The sequence below is a fragment of the Hoplias malabaricus genome, chromosome 3 (genome assembly GCF_029633855.1).
Source record: "Hoplias malabaricus isolate fHopMal1 chromosome 3, fHopMal1.hap1, whole genome shotgun sequence".
Lineage (NCBI taxonomy): Eukaryota > Metazoa > Chordata > Actinopteri > Characiformes > Erythrinidae > Hoplias > Hoplias malabaricus.
Genome location: NC_089802.1, coordinates 19,307,767 through 19,332,010, shown reverse-complemented (window position 1 = coordinate 19,332,010; position 24,244 = coordinate 19,307,767). Strand labels below are relative to the sequence as shown.

The window sequence follows — 24,244 nt, the reverse complement described above, 5'->3', positions numbered from 1 at the left end:
GTACAGCTGTGTTCTTCTCTTTTTTGGATCCTATTGGTTTAACGGCTTTTGATTTAATTGGTGTAAAGGGTGTTGTGACCAATCAGAAGGCAGGACACCAAGACAACAAATCCCCTATCTCCAAAATGGCAACTTAACAACAGGATAGAAACATTCTTAGCTTCAAACCTTTGAATGGAATTTCCCATGTAATATTGGATACTATTGTAACACATTGCAAAGAGAAACTGAATTTTCCAAGCAAAAAAAATGCTAATAAGATTGTGACAATATTCAGACAGGATTTACATCTCAAAAAATCAACTAGTGGCAAAATCCACTACTGAACAGCACGTGGGCCATATATTATGCAGTGGAATGGAAAAGGAAGAGTAAAGGAATGCCGGGTGTTACGTTTTTTCCCCCAGGTTGTTCTTCAGATCTTAACATTTCTGTTTACTAGGCCTGAAAAAAAGCTCCTGACCTTTGAGTGTGGAGCCTGCAGTCTTTTACAACATTGTCTTGTCTGTCACTTGACAGTTGACTGCTGTAGTTCTCTCAGCTTAGGCCCAGCTTAGCAAACACTTGTGTTATATTTTCCATTAGAAAAACCTGGGGTCACCGGTATGTCTGCCTGCTGCTAGCCAAAACCAGATGGGGTTTTCCTATAAACAAGTGTACAGAGAATATTTATACAGTCTATGGCACCTGACGCCATAACACTCATGACATTCTGTTTAGTAGCCAATGTTGCCATAAGTCACTTTAGAGAATTAAGTAAATATTTTCAATATGGCCATGCTATTGTTTATTGTAGAATGGCAAAAGCTCTAAATCTTGCCAAATCCTTTGTTTTAAAAAAAAGTTTGTCATTTAACAACAGCTTGTCCTTCTGTTATTCACAGAGGTGTATTTGCTGCAAGGTAGATGCTGATACACCAAGGTGTTTGGAACACATCACACCATCTCCCTTCTGCTACTCATAAAACCTCTGATTAGTGCATTTGCACCTCGTTTGTTAGAAACGTCATCCTCGAAAAACTTCACGTTTACATTCCGTTTGATTACTATCCGCCATCCACTCGCCTTCACTTCTTCCGTGGATACACAAGGCCACATTTATATCTGGATATTTGGAAGTGAGATTTGTCATCACTGTATAAGTAATAACTGTGTACTTTATGTTCACTGTCACTAGGTATTTTTCAATAATAACTACAGGTCATTAGATAAGCTGTGAAATAATCCTCACCAATGGATTGTATAAGGAATAAGGAATGGGAGAAAAAAAATGTCCGAGTGTTAATTCCTTCTCCTACTCATCCTGGAAGTCCTGGAATGACCCCAACATAAATAAAGAAAGCAATGAAAACCTCCCATAAATTTGGCCAACGCTCAACTCATCTGGTGGTCAGCAAGAGAGGAGGAGTTGGAGGGTGAGAGGTGCTTTGTGAGCAAAGTGAGGGAAGCGGAAAATGATTAAAAATGACAAAAAGGAAAGAAAACACGCCACATAAAGCTGCCTGGAAATTAATTTATCAATGAACGTCACCTCCCACTGATGGGGGCAGCTTTGATGTAAACCTAATGACTTTTTTACAATGCCGTCCAGAGGGAGACCACCCTGGAACCTCGGGGGGGTCCGATTAAATCAGCTGCCCTTTACAATGCAGACTTGGAGAATACAAATGAAGCAAAGCAGCCCATTAAAAACGAGGTCTGCCCTACCCTGCCGTGTGCAGAATTTACAATGATGACATTAAGGGTGCTGTAATGAGCTTAAAGCGATAGTAACAAATTCCATTGTTCATCTTAACTCACCACAGGTAAGTCACATTACGAACATGGGGACATATGACATGTTCAGAGATGCTATCTGTGTCTTTAAAGCTGCCTCTCCTGCTGTTTTACTGCTGTGCTCTGGGTGGCATTGTCACTATTGCATGACATGGCACACATCTGGCACGCTTATCCCACAGCCCTGTGCTCTTACTGTCACTAGCGTATAAATTGCCGGGATTCCATCTGAGAAAAGGAGGTTTTAAGTCTTGCCAATCAGTTAAGAGCTCATTAAAAGCTTTCTTCTGGAACAGAAGGAGGAGGTACGTCATGCTCTTATCTAGGTGTTGTGTTTCTGGGTTAGTGTGCTGAATTTTTCTTTAGTTACTTGGTGATCTGTAGGATATTCCATAACATTCCTTGCCAGCAGCTTCAGTGTAGTGTCTCAGTGCTGTGCAAAAGTCAGAGACCGTGCTTTGTTTATTTCAATTCAAACATTCAAGCATTTTATTTTTCAGGATTGAGATCACATATTCAGCAAATGCAGAAATTGCAACAACTTGACTTAATACCAAGTAAGCTATATGTGTTTTCAGACTTTTTTTCCCCAGCAGATCAATGCTTTATTGCCTATTTTTTTTTTCTCAAAGGCAAAGGTTTTAAGTGCAGTAATGGGTTGCCCATCCCCTGAGCTTTTGCAAATTCTGAAAATATGCATTAAAGAAACTGAATTGAAAACACCCAAATATCACAAAACTCTGACAAAATTCTCAGACAACGCGGAAAAGTTAAAATATCGAAATGCAGAAATCAAAAATAAATCTGTGAAAATGAGTTTTGTTTTGAAAATGTTTTGTTTTTGTACCAGCACCACCTCAGCTCCTTTTCTATTTTTTAGTGCATGTGTATGTTATTGTATACATATACCACACGGTGCAAAAGTCAGAGGCCACACAGCATTTGTTACTTTCCCATCAAAATATTTAAGAACTAGTTCTGCACAACAGAAACGACACAGAAGCATCAACAAATGACTATTAAATCAACCCTTTACATACAAGTGTCTGTAAATGATTCTGCTCAAAGCAAAAATCCTCATTTAAATCTGTCCTCCTGCCTCGTTTCTATGGCACGGCTGATTTTATTTGTAAAAATGTAGTGGATGGAAATACAACCCATTTCACTTTTGTTTTTGACAATATTTTTTATTGCGCATAACATTCGTGAAATTCTTGGATGGAAACCAGAGGTGTACTAGGACTTTGCAGGGTTGTTATGAGGCCCTCTATCCCTATATATTATTGTAATAACTATCTTCAGTTTTAGATTTTTATAAATGATATGACAGGAAATCATATCAATTAAAGGTTGTCGATGAATTGTTTGTCATAATAACAATTCATGCAGGTTATTTAGGTGTCAAATGTAATCACTCTGAATTGCTTCGAAAGGAACTGGCTTTGAAAACAGTTTTGAAACAGTATTGTCCAAGAATGAAAAAACATACCTAATTTATACTTATTGACCAGCTTGTAAAACATACTGTGTCTGAGAAAGACATTAACATGTTTCTTATTGTGTGATCTTATTTGGAATCCATAAATTGAATAAGGCCATTATTTTGAAGACTCTAGCACATTAGCGAGGCCCTTTGGTCTCCCACATATGCAAGAAATTGGCAGCAGGGCTTCGATAACACAAGTATTTTTACAAGGCATGACACTTGGAGGGAATGAATGTCCTTCAAGTCATCTAAGTGGCTTTCAAAACACAGCTTATTAAAGAAAACAGAGAGGTGTGTTTGTAGTGCCCTATGTGGTTTGTTGCCATAGATGATGTACTATACATACAGAGGCCCTGGCAGCTGGAGGAGTGCTGGACGGGCCTCATTCTTCATCAGGACACGTTGAGGGGGCTCTGAAAGCTACTGAATCTAGAGCTTGTGTGTGCAGCAGTATCCCAAATGAGAAAGCGGGGCCCTAGAGAGGCCTGCACTCTGTAAATTCTGTAAATTAATAAGTTGGCTGGCGCACTCGCTGGGAGATACATTTGTGGACTTTAAGTGAGCTTACGTTTTGTAAATAAACAGGCTCACTCTGGTTGCTGCTGAATGTCTTCCGGCTTAAATGGGTTTTAAGCAGAATCAACAGAGAAGCTCCCCCATGTCCCCTACTACAAAAATCAAGGCTGTTAGAAAGCTGAACAAAAAACATGAATATGGACAAATGAGCAAATGTGAGCTCAGTCAGAAAGGCATCTCTATGAAGGCTTGTCACTGAGCGAATGTAAAATGACGCACTACTGCTGTTGCACTGTTTTAAACATGGCCAGCATTTTCCTGACCAATGTGTTTTGGCAGGGGGACACTCTGTGGGTGATCTGAAGAGAAGGGGAGCGTGGCCAGGGCCATGAACGCAGTGAAGAGTGCGGAGCACAGGCCTGAACACAGCCATGGCTGCAGGAGCATGGGGAACCACTCTGGCCAAAGCAGTGCAAAGATAACACCTCACACACCGAGCAAGAATGGTGAGTACAGATGCTAGCACATCCGGGACTGTGTGGAATGAGGCATGGTGTAAGTCAGCAGTTAGGCACTGGTGTTACATTTTGAGCATGGAACATACATTGAACAATCACTAGATTAGGAACACCTACTTTGTAGGTGTCCCCTCCACTGGTTACTTAGTCTATATTGTGCTGGTACAAGTGGATCAGACACAGCAGTGCTGCTCGAGTTTTTAAAGCACTCAGTGTCACTGCTGGACTGAGAATAGTCCACCAACAGTGTCCTGTGTCTACTGATAACCAACACAAACTGTGCAGTGACAGATGAGCTACTGTCTCTGACATTACATCTACAAAGAGGAACAATGAGGTAGGTGTGTCTAACAGAGTGGACAGTAAGTGGACACAGTGTTTATAAACTCAAGCAGCACTGCCGTGTCTGATCCACTCAAACCAGCTTAACACAAACCCCACCACGTTCGTGTCACTGCAGCGCTGAGAATGATCCACTACCCTAATCATACCTGCTCTGTGGTGGTCCTGTTGGGGTCCTGACCATTGAAGAATGGGTTGAAATAGGGATAAGAACGTATGCAAAGAAACAGATGGACTACAGACTGTAATTGTAGAACTACAAAGTGCTCCTGTATGGTCAGTGGAGCTGATAAAATTGAACACATACAAGGTAGGTGTTCCTAATCCAGTGATCCAAAGATCTTTAATGTAGTACTTACTAAAGCTCACTCATACACTGCTCTTATACTCAAATACTCCTTACCTAAGTTCTGTGTAGTACACACTTGCTCTACTTGCTATGTTTTGCTGTAAGCTGAATGAAAACAGTTTTCTTGCCATGTATGTTAAGCCCATACACAGAATCCTGTTGCAGGTTTTCACAGACATCTTTCAAGAGCAAACATAGCTGAAAACTCTATCTTTGTAATCAGTGTACAGTGTGCATTACTTTTTAATCATATTCTATAGCATGTAGAATCCTGAATATTCTTCTTTAAGAACAGCACTTACGTTGGCCAACATACATACCAGGTAAATAGGTAAGTATGCAAGGGTCCGCTTTGCCAAACAACTCCTCAGGCCAGATAAAACAAGACTGTTTGAACGTTTTATTAGACGCAGCTGATGACTAATCCATGCTGAAATATCAGTCCGCTCCGCTTTTCCACTTCAGAGTCTAATCAAACCGGCCCTGAATGCCACTTGAATCACAAGGTTTCACAGGATGAAAGTATTTGTGGAATCCTTGCGATAGAAACTGTATTTTTAGCCATGATAGATCCCTGGACTCCCAGCCTGAACGGTGAGAGAAATACAGCGTTTCCCACTTCACTCTAAGAGCTGCCTCAGTTTTCCATGATGTCATGTGTGGTGCTTGGGTGAAAGGAACCAAGGAGACGAATGAACACGAGCTTCAAGATCCTTTAGCCATTCAGCTTTTTTCCCCCTGGTTATTATTATTTTTTTCCTCTCCAAATGAGCCTAATGCCTTAAGAACTTGACCGTGTAGTCCTGCACTGCTGCCAAACCTCTAAAGCCCCAATCTAAATTGAAGATAAGGCCCATGCAGTCACAGTCTCCTTGCTTATTTACGTAAAGCGTCTGGTAATTGAAGGAGCTCCACTTCGTCTCTTTGTATTGTGGAGTGAAGTGGCTCCTTCTCGCTGGCCGAAAAACACATGCTCAGTTTGGAAAGGCTTCATGTATGAAATTGAAAGGATATTATAACAGAACACTCTGAAAATGTTTTTGGTTGAGTGACAAACCGTATTTATAGTCTCAATATTAAAACTAAACTCTTAGATATAGAGGTGCTGAAAATTTACTATGGAGTTGATGCCATATGTGAGATAGATACATGAGTCAGTGACTCTGATACAGTTTCATTATTGTTACATGTTGACTCATTCATGATTCAATTGGCATATACCCTTAAGTGATTCAAAACTCAACTCGACTCTTTTGAGTCATAACTTTAACTCAACTCCAACTCAAAACATCTCAGTTATATTTTAATCACTCACAACCTGCCTGATTTCAACATACGTCTGTGTCATCTTTGAAACACTCTCAGTGAAACTCACAACCTGACTTCCGACACATCCTTAAATGATTCGTAATAAGATGTGACTCCATTTGGAATCCTCCTTAAATTGCTCAAAACTCAACTCACAAAAAATCGAACATCCTGAAATGACGCACAACTTATGAAAAATGTCTGAGTCATCTTAAAAATCACTTGTCTCAGCTTACAAATTGACTCTGACTCATTCTTATGACTCACAAAAGTATTTGACTTTAGCTCACTTTTAAATGATCCTTTACTCAACTTGTGAACTGACTCTGAGACATGAGTGAATTACTCTCAACTCTGCTCGCAACGCGTTCTTAAATGATTCATGGGCAACATGTGAGTCAACTTAATTTATAGATTAGTTATTAAATGCAGTGCTTAATGGTAAAAGAAAAAACAACATGAGCCTCTTGGCTTCTATAGCACATAGTTTAGCTTGCATGATGGCTTTAATAGCTGAAGCTAATCAATAAACTAGCTAAAGTTGTAGTGAGTTACAGATCACATTCCTTCAAAAGCTACTGACATTTCAGCTGGATAACTTATTTTGCTATGGTGGTCATGTAGAAAAGTGTAGTGGGAAACATCACTGTCTTCCACACAACTGACAGGCGCAAGAAACCCATGCAATAAGTGTCCTGCTAATGCTGAAACACTGCATTAGCTTACTGTTATAACAGGATTAGGATTGTAAGACACTCAGGATAAGATTGTCTGCCACAAGTGTAAATGTTTTAAGCTCTGCATTTACTGAGAATAGTGCGTTAGTCCTGCCCTTCAGTGTGAAGTTTTTATATAAAGAAATTCTCATTATCTGAAGCTATGTTGAAACTGATCTGATTTTAGAACAGGTTTACTTCTGTACACTGTTAGAAAAAATGTCATTATCGAGGTACCTTTTGCTGTCACTGTTGTGGAATCCTCAATGCTACATATTAATATATTTAAATAGGAAACATCATTGTACGTAATTCTATTTTAATTATGGATGTAAAAATTGCTCATACGCCCTTCATTTTACACAGATCTATAATGAAAGGTCCCTCTCCTTCTGGAGAAGAAAATCTAATGTAGCTTTAGGTAACACAACTGGACTTCAAGACCACTGTTTTATCTTTAAAGTGATAAAACTTTAGTGAATAATGTACCTGTACCATATAATAATGAGATCAAAGTCGGATTCTCTACTTCAGATTTGACTCACACCACAGTTAACCGTGACTGAATCAGACACATATGAATCAGCATCAGCATCTGAACATCCCATTGTTTCGGTTCCTCAATGTACTTTATATTTGAATCAGGAGAGAGGAGTTTTTAGTTCTTTAGGAAACCAAAAGTAATTTATGTGTTGCATTGAAGCAAAGAAGTCTTTCAGGCACTTTTACTTTGAGTGTGTCAGGCAACTGCCTTGTAAATTTCAAAGGTCATCTAAACTGACCATTGCTGTTTGAATATAAAGAGCCTATTACTACACACTGCAAACCTATCTGATGGATAAGGAACCTTGCTTATTTCTTCTTAATCTCATACAGTTCTGTTACTTTGGCTCATGAGAATAAAGCCATGCATTAAAGTGAGTGCAACGGCCGTCTGATCTTGGGCTCGGGCCAGAGACCTGGACGTCCTTCCAGCTCAGCTAATCTCTCAAAGCTGGAGAGAGTGCCTCTCGTGTGATTTTAACAGATCGAGCCTATGGGGTTATCTACAACACTCTATAACCATCAAGACCTCACAGTGGAGGAACACTGCAGTAGGGAATTTAAAGGACTGCTCCAGCGTTCTTCAACCTAATCTCTATCTGCTGCATCTGTATCCACATGCAATCATCTCACTTCTTTTTGCTGTACTTAAAATAATCAAAGACAGTTAATGAATTCTGTGAATATCTTTGAATTAAGCACTGTGTAATTCAAAACTACAAGAATTACAACCCTACAGTAAGTCTCAGGTTGAGGCAGTATGTCTTAGCAAACTGTTCTAAAGAATTTTTATCCAGCTTTCAAACACTACAGAAACACACAGAAAGGGTCTAGTTATAAATCGGTTTAGTCTCTGGTCATGTATCGGCCGACCAAAGCCAGGACTTCAAGAGTACAAATGGCCTTGCCCTCTCTGAGTGGGTGGGATCACAAGCAAAACAATAGCTGGCTAAGAAGAGGCATAATATATCTGTACTATTAGCATTCTCCTCCAAGTGTGTTGAAATGTCCAGTGGTGGTGTGTAGAGTTTATTTAAAAAAAAGTTTCACCACGACCCTGAAATGGAAAAGCGGAAAAGATGATGATGATGATGATGATGATGATGATGAACTTTTCCTTTCCCTAAGTTTTCTGGCGTCCATGAGGCCTTTCACATATGTATTACATATTTACATATTTACATAGTTTCATATATTAATATAAAATTTTGCAAATCTGCACCTAATTCAGTTACTGAGATGTAAACAAATTAATTTCAATTGTAACTACTAGAGACTTTCTGTAAAGTTGATGTGTTCTCACTGTTTCTGCATGGGTTTTTTCCGGGTGGTCAGGTTTCCTCCCACAGTCTAAAAACAGGTTGATGGGTGGATTGGCTTTTCAAGAGTCCATATGTGTGAGAGTCTGAAACACTATCAGGTGTTTTACCCTGGGTGGCTATGGACCCACCATGGCCCTAAACATGATGAAGCAGATACAGAAAATGAATCAATGCATAATACCTATCATTAAAATCTCCAAGTAATTATTCATTTAGACATTACTTAAACATTTAGTTATGCTTAATTCTGCCCTAACTAACATTAATTAATATACACTTATTAAAAATAATTAGCTCAAACTCTTTATGCTGTTTCCAATTAATGTGTTCATTAGTTAAATTAGAGAGTAGAGATGCTAAAACACCCTGTATATCATCTGCCCATTGGCTTCTGTTAACATTTAGTGGCTTCAATAAAGCAAAGTCATGTTAATATGAGTCCATAGTAATCAGCCTCATATTAAAGATGTAGCTAATACATATTCGATTAGAAAACTGAAATATTTCTGTAAGGACTGAAATATTTTTACTTATTATGATGAAATGATTACCAATGAATTCATATGCCATTGTAAAAAATGATATAATGCTGAGAGGCTATTGATTTACATATTGATTTAAATTAAAAAAAAAAAAAAAGGTGACATAATGAGAGTGACCAGAAATGTGTTGGTGGCCTGATGTGTTGAAAGAGTCCACATGATGGCATCATTCACACAAAAGCAGCCTCTCACTCCTGCTTGTGTTTACAGTTATCATATTGTACAAGAAGGATAATGTACAGCTTTATGCTGTATACTGTTCCACGCACCTAGTGCTCACTGATTGCAACATGTCAGCTTTATTGTCTCCTCGTGTCTCATCTCCAATTTAGTAGTGAGGATAGCTTTGGTCTGGTTGGAGTGGTGTTTAGTCAGTGCATGGAACATGTGTTTCAGATCAGAACAAAGTGCCCCTGTCTTCTGATGTGCTACTGTTTACCAAACAGGATTTTTGTCCAACAGAACTCATTTTTTGTTAGTTCAGTTGTCTGTGAGATAATGTGTTGTCAAGAGACTGTAAACCAAACTAGGAAAAGACTGTAAGGAATGTTGGCCTTTACGGGAAGTTTTAATGTCATCTTCTTCACCCTGTTCCTTCTCCTGAGGGACAAGGTGAGTGATTTCATTATAAAAAACTAATTAATCAGGACATGTTCACTGCTCAAGATAAGAGGCAAGTATTATGAGGATTTCAGCTGTCCAGTTAGATTTATTTCCATCTATCTAGATAAATGAACAATGTTTAATCATGTTCCAGATGCAGGAACATGTAACATAACCCCTGTTTCAGAATTAAACCTTTTAAATAAATTGCAAATACCATTTACAGTGTGTCAGTATTTTACTCTGAAATGTACATGTGCAAGAAAAGCACACAATTGCACCAGGGCATAGTGAAGTTTAATAAGTCATTGGGTATAAGGAGGCTAAATTGCCCAAAGTTGCTCACATAGTGGACATAGGAAGGTGTCACCCCGGGGAGCTCGCATAGTAGGCATAAAGAAATTTAATCACATTAATACATTGATGTACATCTTTATTTATTGGTTTGCAATGTGTCAGTTGAATTGCTTCAGAAAACAATCAAACTGAGTCTAAGTAATTTTGCAGTGCATCTTCCCATTTTTGTGTCTAGTGATTCTATTAAAATAGGAATGACGGTGTTTCACACTTTAACACATCATTTCATGAATTACCTACAAATTATCATACATTTTGTCCCATTTAATATAAATCTATAATCTAAAGTCTCTGAGGAAAAGCCTAGTGTACTTTATTAGGCAGGTCATGTGAAATGTTGCATGAAGCATAACTGATGTCATATTTTTATGCAATTTTTCAAAACACAGGACATTACCCACAAGTCTAAGGTATGCTCATGTATTTCTATTAAAGATATACTGAATATTGTTGACCTATGGCTGGTTCCCTGTTACTGAAATACAGATGACACTTGTGTGAAAAATGTTTTGCAGCCAATGGTAAACCTAAGCTTACCTGGTCTTGTTTCTTCTCGTGTAAATTTGCCATTTTGGAGATATTCAATTTTGATCCAACAACAATGATTAGAAGTCTTGCATGTTAGGATTCCTGTTATGATATGATAGTATGGTTGTCATATATCGGAATCAAACCCAGTTTACTTTTGTAGAGCTTTAACAACAGAAATTGCCCCAAAAGTGTTTTGCGCCACTTTGAAGAACTGTGATAACTCTAATGAGCTCTCTGAGGGCACAACTCCCTTCCTATGAGCATGAAGAAGAAATACTGAGATAAAAAAAAAAGAAAAGAAATGGCACAGATATGAGAAGTTTAATGGTGAAAGTTAACACAAAAGCTTGGACTACAGAAAGATAGTATCACTCTTTATTTATTTATTTATTTATTTGAATAAACATGCTCAAAACAGCCCTACTAAAGGAACGGTAAGTCTATGGAACCCAGATGTATACATATGAAAGACTAGTCCATGTTCCCATGCATGTAAATACATTCTAATTTCATTATATTCTTGAAAACAAAGGTTTATATATGTTTTCTACCGAAAAATATTGGTTTTGCTGTTATAAAACTGCCATCACGTGCAGAATTGGAGTAGTTAAATATAAGCCTACAGCAGTGGAGAACCATGCCATCACTTCAGATCATAAATGTCAAAACACAGTCAGTTTTGTTGACATTCCATGTTTTATTTGAAGCCTGTAACATGCATTTTACCTGGTAGCACTTTTACAGTCACATGTTTAGTCCTGGCCTGGAACTGGAACTGTTTTCTGTTTCTAACAACTGACTGAAATGCACTGGTTAATCTACGCCATTTATATCTGCTGTGGCATATCTAGAACTTCTATAAGGACTTTTATTTTGTCCTCATAAATCTGCTCCCAACTATTGGAAATCAAACTGTAATTGGTTGATACATTAGACACTTCCTAATTCATTCATTTATTCTTTCATTCATTAATCTTCTGTAACAACCTGTTCAGGGTTGCGGTATGTGCAAAGCCTACCCAGAGTCACTGGGCTCAAAGCAGGCACACTGGAAAGGGAGCCAGTCCATTAAAGGGCATTACACACTCGCTCACTCGCACCTATGGACAATTTTATTTGTTTGTTTGTTTGAATAGCCAATTAATCTACCAATGCGTTTTTGGACTGTGGGGAAAAATCCGGAGCACCTGATGGAAACCCACACAGACACAGGGAGAACACACCCGATTATAACCAATATTATCAGTTACCATTGTCGTGGTATTGTTAAAATGTGCTGAAAAGTTCAAAAAGTACTTATTAACACACTTAAACCATTTCACATTTTACACCATTTCACACTTAAACCGTCTCACATTTTATTTTGAACGACAAAAATTTACAGCATTATGTAAATCATTTAAATGAACAGCAGTCTTGTTTTTCTGCTACCTTCTGTAAAATTGTAAAATTCATGGCAGATTGAGATAGTAATCATTGTATTATGTTTTGTTTAGCGAGTAATCATTAATCCTAACTCTACAAACCTCAATTTTATTGTTGTTGTGGAAATACATTTGCTACAGAGACTAAACTCGGGTCTCTTTTTAAGAGACATGTTTATTTCAAACAGCTCCTAATGCACAAAGGAAAGTGCGCTTGAACGATTTAAGGTGGAACTCAATGTTAATGCAAGCGTTAGAATGCTATCAAGCACCGTTTAAGGTAGAAAAGTCTCCGAAATGTATTCTCAATTTAAGGCAGGTGGAGGGTGGGGTGGTCACTCAAATATAATTATAGCACACTTTAAAGAGGAATTAGCACAGCATCATTTAAAGTGGAGTTGGTATCGATGTTAGCAGTTCTGATCAGAATGCTTACTTTTTTAGTCTGATATATCTTGTTTGTGATGAAAAATAAACAAAATGACTAAACCAGCACATTCCTACAGCCACACATGTATTTCCAAGAAAATCAGCATCTGTTAGTCAATTAGCACCCACTCCAGTGTGGTTCTCAATTTCACCTCCGCATCCTGATTTCATCCCCCCTGGTTTCATGGGTCCTTGGGGAGTGAACTCAGAATGGTCAGATGCGACTGAGGGACCTGTGCCTCTGTCACTGCGGCATCTTTCACATGCTGGGCTTAGAAAACTTTTAATTTAAGAATCTGATCCATTCATGTCTACAATAGAGTGACAATACGTCGAAAATATGCTGATGGCTAAGCTTAGGTCAAAATTAAATAAACTCTGAAAACCAAACTATGCCCTTAACAGGATTATGCATTAGTGCAGCAAATTTCCTTTGACCCATTCATTGTTGTGGATACCAGTGTTTTGCTGTGTCACTAACATAATTACGGAAACTGAATTTCGTAGGAGCGGGAAAAGCGAGCAAGGTTCGTTCGAAGCATAACATCATGTCAGAAGGGGCGGAAGAGGTACAAACATTCAAGAAAGAATTCTCAGGAACATACAATCAATATCCCTGGCCCAGCATCAAAGATCTTGATTGTTTAGCTGCTTTAATAATAATAATGAGGGAGCTTCCAAACAACAGCAGTGCCTTTACCTTTTTTTCCTTTGTTTTGCAGCCATTTCATGCGAACCAGAATGTCACCTGATCCTATCTTGAAAGTGAAATGAGGGGAGGAAGGAGGCTCTGACAAAACAATTTTTTGGCTCTTAAGTGCAGACCAACACCTGCCTTTAAAAAGAAAGAAAGCCTTTATTGTTACAGTGTGGGGAATGCAGAACGGTGGGCTGGGACTCTTTCACGCAATTTCTACGCTGGTTTGCTGCGACTGTGGGTGAGAGATTACACCCATCTGTTTGAAATTGGCCAGTGAGTCAGGAGAAGAGGGATCACTTGATCTCTCAGGTAATGAAAGCTACATGAAAATACTGACTGTAGCAAGTGGGACTGAGGAGTCATCAGGGTCAGTTTGATGCAAGACGCATGTTGATGGCTTAGGAGACTTAGTGATGGCTCTCTCAAAATTCCTCAGGACAAACAGAGGCGTTAGTTGTACATGTTCTTTCGGTGGGCATTTGCAATATTAGGGTGGGCAATATAGGGACAGCAAAAATACAATACAAATTTAACCCATATATAATCTATCTTTAATTTATAATTTTAAGTATGTCCTGCATTAAAACAACAGGTCAGTTCAAAGCAACAGGCTCCACTGTTATTTTCAGAAAATATGATATTTATAAAATTAAAATGATAGTAAACTTTATTGAAAGAGTTATTCCTACATAGAACCATTCATTCATTACCTGTAACCGCTTATCCAGTTCTGGGTCGCGTTGTGTCCAGAGCCTCCCTGGAATCATTGGGCGCAAGGCAGGAATACACCCTGGAGGGGGCGCCAGTCCTTCACAGGGCAACACACACACTCACACATTCACTCACACCTAAAGACACTTTTGAATCGCCAGTCCACCTACTAATGTTTTTGGACTGTGGGAGGAAACTGGAGCACCCGGAGGAAACCCACGTGGACACGGGGAGAACACACCAAACTCCTCACAGACAGTCACCCGGAGTGGGAATTGAACCCACAACCTCCAGGTCCCTGGAGCTGTGTGACTGCAACACTACCTGCTGCGCCACCGTACCATATAGACCCATGAACAATTTGCATGCTTAAAGGATTCTTTGCAGTGTGAAAGACTTCCTATATAGCACATTGTTAAAATGGTTCAATACACTGTCAGAAGCAAAAAGATATTGCACACTAAAGATATTGTCACTAAAGGTAAAGGCAGTGTAATTGAACTTTAAAGGTAAAAAAAAAAAAAACACCTTGGAGTCACCAATCCACCTACCAACCTGTGTTTTTGGACCATGGGAGGAAACCGGAGCACCCAGAGGAAACCCACATAGACACAGGGAGAACACTTCTCACAGACAGTCAACAGGAGTGGTGTAATATTTCATTATAGAATAGTATTAAATTAAAAAATATATAATCTATATAAATCTACAGATTTAATAGATTAAGCTACAATAATGTTCAACAATTAAAGGTACAGAATATGTATCCTCAAGGGTACAACCACAGTGAGTATTTCTGACAGTGTACAACACCAAATAAGGCTCTTCTATTGTTATGATGTCAAGCTTGTAATACCAGAATAACCCCTTTGGGTGTGATTTATAGCCATTTTTGAAGATTTGACATAGAATCATTTAATGTGGAATATAATCATAAGGCACAAAATCCTGTAGGAATCCTAATAGCCTTTTGAGTGTTAGTGTTTCTACATAGAACCACGGTCAATATTGAAAGACCTGATTAAATTCAAGACAGAATGGGATGGCTACTTTAACTTTAGAATGTCAGGGCATAAATCAAAAGAATCACGTGAGTGCTTGGTGGGCAGAATAAGGAATATACACACACCTCTGAGGTGAAATAGCATCAGACAAAAAGCAGACATGTAACATTTCAATACGTAGTATAACAGTTATTTGCAGCTTCAAAACTTAGGTGCTTAGTCCTCGGTGAGAAATGGTGGAGTTCCTGTCTTTTAACGTGTTGTTTGGTGTTATTGTCTCAGCAGATCTGAGCTCACTGTGAGATTTTATAGAAATCTCCACTTAAACTAGTCTGGACATATGTGAGACTCTGAACGCTCTTTTTCAGGAGAAATATCTTAGCAGCAGTAGACATCAAAAAAAAAGTCTGGAGAAAGCACAAAGATATTAATGAGATGCGTTCTTTGACTTTTCTTGACTGTGGGGAGTGTCAGTGTTTAATCACAGACGAGGACCCTAAATATGACTCTTTGATCTGTCTAGCAATAACACTGGCCAATGCTTGGAGCCGATAGCTAAAATTTAGAAGAAGTCTCTCGCCTCTCATCCAGCACTTCTTTGTTTACTCCGAAAAGTCCCACATCATTTATCAGATAAGAAAATAGCCAGAAAATATGAACTTTGCAATAGTGCGCCAAAGCACGCTCCTGATATGATCAGTGCAAAATAAAAACAAAGTCCCAGGCCTTGCGTTTTTCTCATTAAGCAACAGGTGGAATGTGCGGCGATGTATTACGCCTGCTGTTGTTCCGCAGCTCCAGTTCATCCATGAAATTGCTCACATATACATCCATCATTTGATTTCAGCTTTGAAGGGAGCTGGGTAATGAGGATTAGTTGACGGATAATGCGTTCCTGGCCATCGGCGCCTGGCCCTCGTGTCCGTAAATATAAATAGGTATTTATGGTCCAGAAGATTGAGGAATGAGGCAAAAATAAACCTTGAAATTTTTAAAAGCGGGTGAACAATGTTGGAAGGCCGTGTATCTGGTGCCTCCCGGGAGCCTCCTAATTGGTATCACATTGAGTCATTACAGTAAAAACTATGGTATTAAAAACTATACCCAGTCTTGATCTCGAAAACATAAATAAAGCATCGTTAGTTTTGTGGCGGTGCTTTTGCACATATGGCATGTGTTCACTGCACTGGCCATTGATAGTTGGTTTTGGTGTAAGCTTTGAAAAATCCATTGCCACAGCCAAGAGTTGTTCACCTATGAGGAATGTACAGTTGAAATTGGTTTGCAGCTAATAGAAATGAAAGGGCATTGCTGGTGCATTAGAAAAGCATGGCAGCCCTCCGCTCTGCTGTTCCACTCACTCCGAGGTTAACAGATTTAAGCTTGAAATGGGGTTTACACATAAGAAGATGACATCATGCTGAAATGAATCTGAACACTCCATTAACTGCTTTATTAAAACAAATGGCTCCATTATTGCCTTGTCTGACAGTCTGAACCTGTTTTTAAGGGAGGCTTTAACTAGACTATTGTTTTAAACCACTGACTGTCCATAAATCATGGTAAGCGAGCATGGTACAGTAAGGTTACACTTTATTTGGATAGTCAACTACCAATCAAATATGACAAATATAATTTACATGCATGGGAAGACATTTTTATGATATAAATAATCAGGTATAGAACAACTTTTATACAGCATGACAACTGTCAGAACATTACAGTCTCTGTTACAAATCTATTAATCTGTTAGTGTCAACCATAGCTTTATTCATGTTCTTTCATATAAAATGTATGCCTACTGTACATACAGCCAGAACATTAAAATGACCATCTTGTTCTAAACACATTATTCATTTAATCAACTCCACTTACCATACAGGGCAACTTTGCAGATCTATAATTACAACCTAATCCAGAGGTCATCCTTGGATTCCAGTTCCAAGCCTAGCTTTTTAAATGGCTGTTTGGTATGACACTATAGCTTCAACTGCTAATTCACCTGACTGGCCAGGTGTAATGTGGTACAAACTGGCCTTTAGAAAATCCCGACCTGGAACCTGGATCAAAGGTCTGGATTTGATGACCTCTGGTCTAGTCCCTCTGTTCCCTTTCCCCATGTACTTCAATGGTCAGGACCCCACAGGAAAACCACAGAACACATTGTTTGGGTGGGTGATACTGCTGTGAAACATCCAACCAAGTCACAGCCTCATATTTTCTGCCTATATTTTCTGAATATGGAGCATCTACCTCTACAGCATACTGGTGCCACTGCTATCAGAGTTATGTCAATTGTATTCTAATTGGCTATTTTCATGCCCACATTGAACAAAATTCCAAGCATTGATATGACACTGTTCCAGGGTTACCAGGTCTATGGTAGACAACAAGCCACTTTTCAGGAAGCCAAGGCAATACCACACTGATTTGGATTGAGTATAATAAGTTTGGTCTCTCTGTTAGTCCTTTTCCACCAACACAGAACCAGAATGATTCCAGTTTGTGAACTAAATTTGGAGACGTTCTGCACGTTTTCTCCAACATAAACTGGATCGCAAACCATAAAAATTAGGTCCCAACTGAAACCAAAGAAGGTTTTTCAGCACGAAGTGTGAAGTCATCAGTAGGTGTGTCAAGGTGTGACTTAGGAAAGAGCTTGAGCTTCAGATACAGCGTTATTGAGCTGCAGTAGGTCATGTTTAACTTTTCATATAAGTAAATAAAAGGAAATAAAACAGGAACATGCTCTATTTGTGTGATTTTTCTGGGACTGTGTTTGGCACAACACCATGCTCATTGATCAGAGCCGTGGCTCTGCGTTACGTTTCTACACTGTTCACACGCTCAGCAGGATGGGTCTGACCTTGGCAACAATTATACACGTACTATATCTCACTCTGATATGACTCCATGGTAAGCAAAAGATAAACAATGACTCTGTCATGACTCTGACTGTTTATCTGTGGCTCTTGTGCTGTATTTAACCACAGCGATGCCCCCGCTGATGACATATCCTTGTTTCCCCTCTAAACTTGTAGAAACATGGGCCAATTCACTGGAAAGAGCCAAGGTTCCAAGATCAGGAACAGAACCAGTTCAAGAACTAGAGTTCTTTTGGTGGAAAGTGCTATATAAGCATTATGGACTGATGACCAATAGACAAAACTGACTAAATGTAAAAAATCATAGAGAGAACCAATCAAAATCTCCATTTTAGATTGGTGGTGGTGGTACCACCTCGGAAAGGACTTCAGTGGGTGAAACACAAGTTCACAGTTTCTTACTGCAATATGTTAAATGATCCTTGTGAAAAAAGTAAGCCTAACTCCTGGTAGTTATGTACTTATGTCCTTATAAACCACTTATTTGTGCTAAATCACTACTGATATGGAATTTAAATAATATTAATTTACACATACTCTGAGTATGCTAGTCCTATGTTATTAGTATATTGCTCTGGATAAGAGCATCTGCTAAAAGCTGTAAATGTAATTTTTCACAATCCTTCTAATACAACAGAAGTAAATTTCTCTGAGCTGTCTGAGTGAACACATTTAAAAATATCTTAAACGTGTGCTAAAATTATAAGTAAAGTATAGAATGTACATAAAAATGATTAATTCACTAAGTCATTAGTAAAAATGTATTTAAAAAGTCATACGACTTACACTACACTAAGCATACAAATATATTTAAATTGTGTTAGAAGAGTGGCCCAAATAACATACGACTAATATACTCAGTATATATTAAGTGTTAGTGGTTCCAAAAATAACATAAATACCTCAGCACAATTTAAATATATTTTGTTACTCAGTGTCAGGTGCAATATCTTCTACTATGATTTGCTAAACTAAGACCTGAGGTTCTTCAGAGATGTTAGCTTAAGCTCAGCAGATTTCAGTGAAGCATGAAGGGTCATAAACATTGAGACTGTTTATGAATTGGTAAAGTCATAACCATGAATGTATATAGTGCTAAATGTTTTAGTATTTAATTAATAAGTCATGGCCTAGTTTTCTCTTTCATTCAGCCATGGCTTCAATAGTATATTTGCTTGAGTTTTTGAGTGGTGTCCCACCACCTTTGAGACTGATACCGCTATCTAACCCAACCCTAACTATGGAAACCAAAGCAAGTTGTGGGCTCTGCACTTCTAAACAAAATAATTTATTGTCACCATTTATTTTCTACCTTAGTCCCCACAGATACCTAACTACAAGGACCTATACACAAGCACTAATATATACACTCCCACTTGTTTAGCTTACTTCAGTTGCTTTGACTCCATCAACTTCAGGAGCAATATTTACTTTATATTGACCAAATCCACCCCAAACTGTAATGTCATCTATTATTTCATTCATCACCGGCGACACTAGATCATTAGGAATGTTGGCTATAAAACATTGCTCTGACTTGGAGTGGTGTAACCGGAAAAGATGAGGTCATTACATCCACAGGTCTATTTATAGCCCTTTAACGGGTGCATATTAAACAAAGCTTTCAGAAACTCAATTAAGAAACCACTGGGCCACAGTGACCCGAAAACAACCCGCAAGGTTATTCTTAAACAAAGAGCCATGGTTTTAGCAGGCCCTGGCTGCTTGGGGATGCATGTGGTCAGGGAGCCGAAGGACTTAAAACCACGGATTTCAGGGCGGCAAAGATTAATGAACAGCTTCTTTTTCCAGGTGTTGTATTGTGGATACAAGAGCTTTGGGTTGTGAATTTTACCAAGGAAGAAATCCTCTCCTTGGAAATGAAAACAGTAACACAAAATGCAGGCCTTATCCAGCTCAGCAGAGAAATGAAGAAGCCACTGCACATTCCGACTTCAAAAAGTAATTCTGAATTTTTCAGCCTTTAACAGTATTTCCAACTTCTGTCTTTGCCTTGTGGGTATAGAGCTTGGTTTATTACAGATTAGCTAAAAATACGACTGTTCACGGGTGGTAAATGTAAACAAAACCAAAGGCAATTATACATTCGCTCCACATTAGAGTGGATCTCCGAACCAAAATCATTCTCTTGTTAGCTAGATCTTGCTCCAGAAATGGAAGGACGTATTTTTGTCATCCAGTGCACTCAGTGCTGACATTGAGTCATGAGGATTTATTCTTTGGAAACATTTAAGGGTTCCAGTTTTTTTCAGTGGGAGTAAAGAAACAGTTCAGGGGAAAATAACATCTACAAATAGTTCTAAAAGGGTTCTTTACTAAAGGCTGTGGATTCTGAAAGCTGTGATGACTCAAGTTTTAAATGTTTGATCCACAAAAAGTGGGTTATTTTATTGTTAAGGATACATCCAGTTAGATGCATTAATAAAAGGGAAAAAAAGAAACAAAACCATAGGAAAACCAGTTTGGGTTCTCCAAAGTACATTTTAATGGACCACCATTTTTAAGGCATTCTTCTAAATGAGGCACACCATTAGAGTATTTTTAAGATGACAAGAACTTTCCCCTGTACATTGTTGTTGTTGTTGTTGTTCCATTTTCAGCTGCTCCCCTTGGGTTCACCAGTTAATGTGGCACAGGTTTTATGTGGGAAGGCCTTAATGATGCAACCCTCCCAATCCACCTGGGTTTAGGGTTCTATGAATACACTGACCAAATGACCAACACACATGGGGAGAACATACTGAACTCCACAAAACACCGAAAACGACGAGCGGCCCCTGTACCCCAGGCCCCAGAGATGTGCAGCAGCAGTATCGCCATTCCACAGCCTTTTCTTGTTTGTAAAGGTGGCAAAACGATGCTTTGCATGGTTAAGAATCAGTTTTGGTTCCTTAAAGAACATGTCAGTGAGTGGTTCTTTGAAGAGGCAATCAGGAAATGAGACATGGGAATGTGAAGAAACCTTTCAAGATTATAAAGGAACACATTGTAAAGATTCTAACAAAATAATCCATTAAAGAAGTCAAACATTTTTTTTAGGGAATCAACCATGTTTTTCCTACAATCTTGTGAAATATAAGTGTACATATGTATATTTTTAGTAAGTGTACTTAACATGAAATGCATACTTATAGCATTAAAATTTATACATATTTAGGGTGGGTCTGGAGAATACCCGGAATCATTGGGCGTAAGGCAGGAACCCACCCTGGAGGGGGAGCCAGTCCTTCACAGGGTGACACAAACTCACACGTTCGCTTAAAGACATACTAAATGTATTATTTTGGAACAACATATGGCAACTGAAGTATATTTAAGTTGTAACTAAGCTATGTTTAAATACAAATGAAAAGCATTAAGTTGTGCATTAAAGTGTTTTTACTGCTACAAGTTGATTTAAGTATGTAATTTCTAAACATATTTGTTATTATACTAAAAATATAATTATACTACTCTGTGTACTACTGTATACAGATGTACATTTTGCATACATTTTTGTGCCACTTTATTTCAGATATATATCAACATTGTATTGTACTATCAATACACATTTAACAAATAATATATTTGTAAGTATGGATTAAACAGGACCAACATATACATTTTCATTCATTTGATTACTTATTCATTGTCTGTAACCACTTAACCAGTTCAGGATCACGGTGGGTCTGGAGCCTACACTGAATCACTGGGTGCAAGGCAGGGCGACACGCACTCAACACATTCACTCACACCTATGGACTCTTGTGAGGAGCCAGTCCACCAAAGAGTGTGGGTTTTAGACCATGGGAGGAAACCCACACAGACACAGGGAGAACACACCGTACTCCCCACAGACAGTCACACGGAGCAGAGCTTGAACCCAAAACCCCAGGGTCCTAGAGCTGTGTAACAGCAAAAAACCTGCTGCGCCATTTACATTAAAATTTTATTAGAGTATATTTAAGTATCGTACATGTGCTTTTCCTCAACTGGACTAGATGATGTTACAAATGTTCACTTAATTTGTACAGTAACTTTGGAACTGTAGGGAGTTGCCTCAGCTATTACCAATGTGCAATGTCCACCTGGATGACGCAAGAGCAGCCAATCCTCACCAGTACACTCACCACACATCAGCTGTTAGAGAGGCCAAATGGTTCTTCTATGGCATCACCCCAACCACCCACTGTGGTTTAAAGAGTGTGCACCAATAAAAGATCTGTTCTAGAGTTTGCCCAAGCCAAGAACCATTAAGGAACCTCTCTATGTTTAAGAAACAATAGCCACTATTTTGGGATTTCTGGTAAAATGGCTTACTTACTCTGATTCCGACCTCTTCCAACCTTTTGCATGTTCTGAAGAAGAAAACAAAATCAAAATAGGAATTAATCTGAGCTTGTTCTCACCAGCGACCCAGGTATGTATCATTCCACAGCAGAGGTAAGTTAGAACCATATGTTAATTTTCATAGAGCAGCACCTGGCTATGATTAGAGGCGTGCTGTTGATGATCGGAATGCACTGAACACAGGCAGCTAGGAAAACATATTCGTTTAAAGAAGGCAGAAAAGAAAGCAAGCGCATTTTAATGCAGAACAGGTCCACATCAACACGCCAGGCCTCAGAGTGCCGCCTGTTTAGTGCAAAGCTAAAAGGCTTTATTACTGAGCATTGTAATTTATCTGGCTGCCAAATCACACGGTCTCAAACACAATAGGGGCCTTTATTATTCAATAAAACCACAATGCAATCCTTTTTACTATTTCCTCTGCAGTGATGGAGCATAGGTTTGTCTTCTTGTTTTACCTGCTTTAGCTCTTCTTCAGGCATGATAGAGGATGCTTGGGTTAATTAATTCCAGGAGTAAGTGCCAGAGAAGGCATTTACTGAGAAAATAAATTGGTAATGTTCCATTTCAAGATCTCTCTCTCTCTCTCTCTCTCTCTCTCATATACACAAGCACAAGCCAGTTATCATAATCACTTCACAACACCCCCGGTGAACAGCATATTTAAGTCAGCTGCCATAAATACCCTAGTGTGTAATGCAGGTGGTATGTCATGACACAGTTTGAACTGGCTAACACACTGGTATTTCTAGTGAACCTGTTGGGTGATGTCATTATTAATGAATGCTTTTGAAAATGAATCATTTCCATGCAAAATAATACTTCTCTTATCAAAAGACCTTACCAGGAAAATGCAATTCCTAAATATTAATTGTACTTTTTGTTCTTTGTTCCCACCCTCCCCTCCCTTTTTTTCCCAACACCAGTGCTACACATGGCATTTCTAAAATAATGTAGGGACCTAATACCAGTATTTCATGTACTGAAAGATACAGTACTACTGGAAAATCATAAGGTTTCTGCAAATTAAAAATTTTTAAAAACAAAATAAATTATTCATCAGGTACATAATAAAATGTTTAATTTTCAATGGAAGTTTTCTTCCAAGTAATTTAGGAGCATTTCTATTGGTCCATTCATCATGAAATTTTCACAATGTGAAGAACAGCTGCTGCTGAGATATATTTTGTTTTTTTCTTTGAAAGGCAACAAAATATTAAATAGTTACAAATCATAGCATGATTGTAATTTTGAAATCTGTTTATTGCCTTGTTTCACACTCATTCACTATTTTGGCAGTGCTCCCTAGACAATACAATATAACTACAGCTTTTTTTAATTGTACTCGGTATTGTAATTATTCTAAGCATAAGAGAAGATGTGAATAGGTTACGTGTAAATACTACTCCATTTAATATAAATACTTTTATATATGGACCTTTATTTATGTATCCGCAGGGATTTGATTCCAGGAAGCCCTGAATATATGGAGGTTTGACTGTACACTCTGTATAGCTTATACCATCCCAGATTATGAGCAGTATTGATTGTTGTAGCAAAATCATGATACAGATAACACATAATGCATAACCGTGTCCAGGGTGTGTTCCTCTCATACACAGTGCTTTTGGGTAGGTTCTGAAACTACCATGACCCTGATCAAGATGAAGCTGTTACAGAAAATGAATGAATGAATGAATGAATGAACATGCTCTATAGCAAGGTTAAATGCAAGGGAATTGTTATTAATGTACTGTAATTAAAATGTAATGGTCTGGGTTTCTTTTTATTTTGGTTCAATAGAAACAGTCCAAAGTTTCATTAACTCACAT

The 24,244-nt window shown here is 38.4% G+C and overlaps 1 protein-coding gene across 1 annotated transcript in view; it reads left to right on the top strand.

Moving 5' to 3' along the window:
* Window positions 1–4,166: 4,166 nt before the first annotated feature.
* Window positions 4,167–24,244, top strand: part of myocd (myocardin) — a 68,043-nt gene continuing 47,965 nt past the window's right edge. Inside the window, exon 1 of the mRNA XM_066662950.1 lies at window positions 4,167–4,284. Within this exon, the coding sequence (XP_066519047.1) occupies window positions 4,167–4,284 (118 nt within the window). The remainder of the gene's footprint in view (window positions 4,285–24,244) is intronic.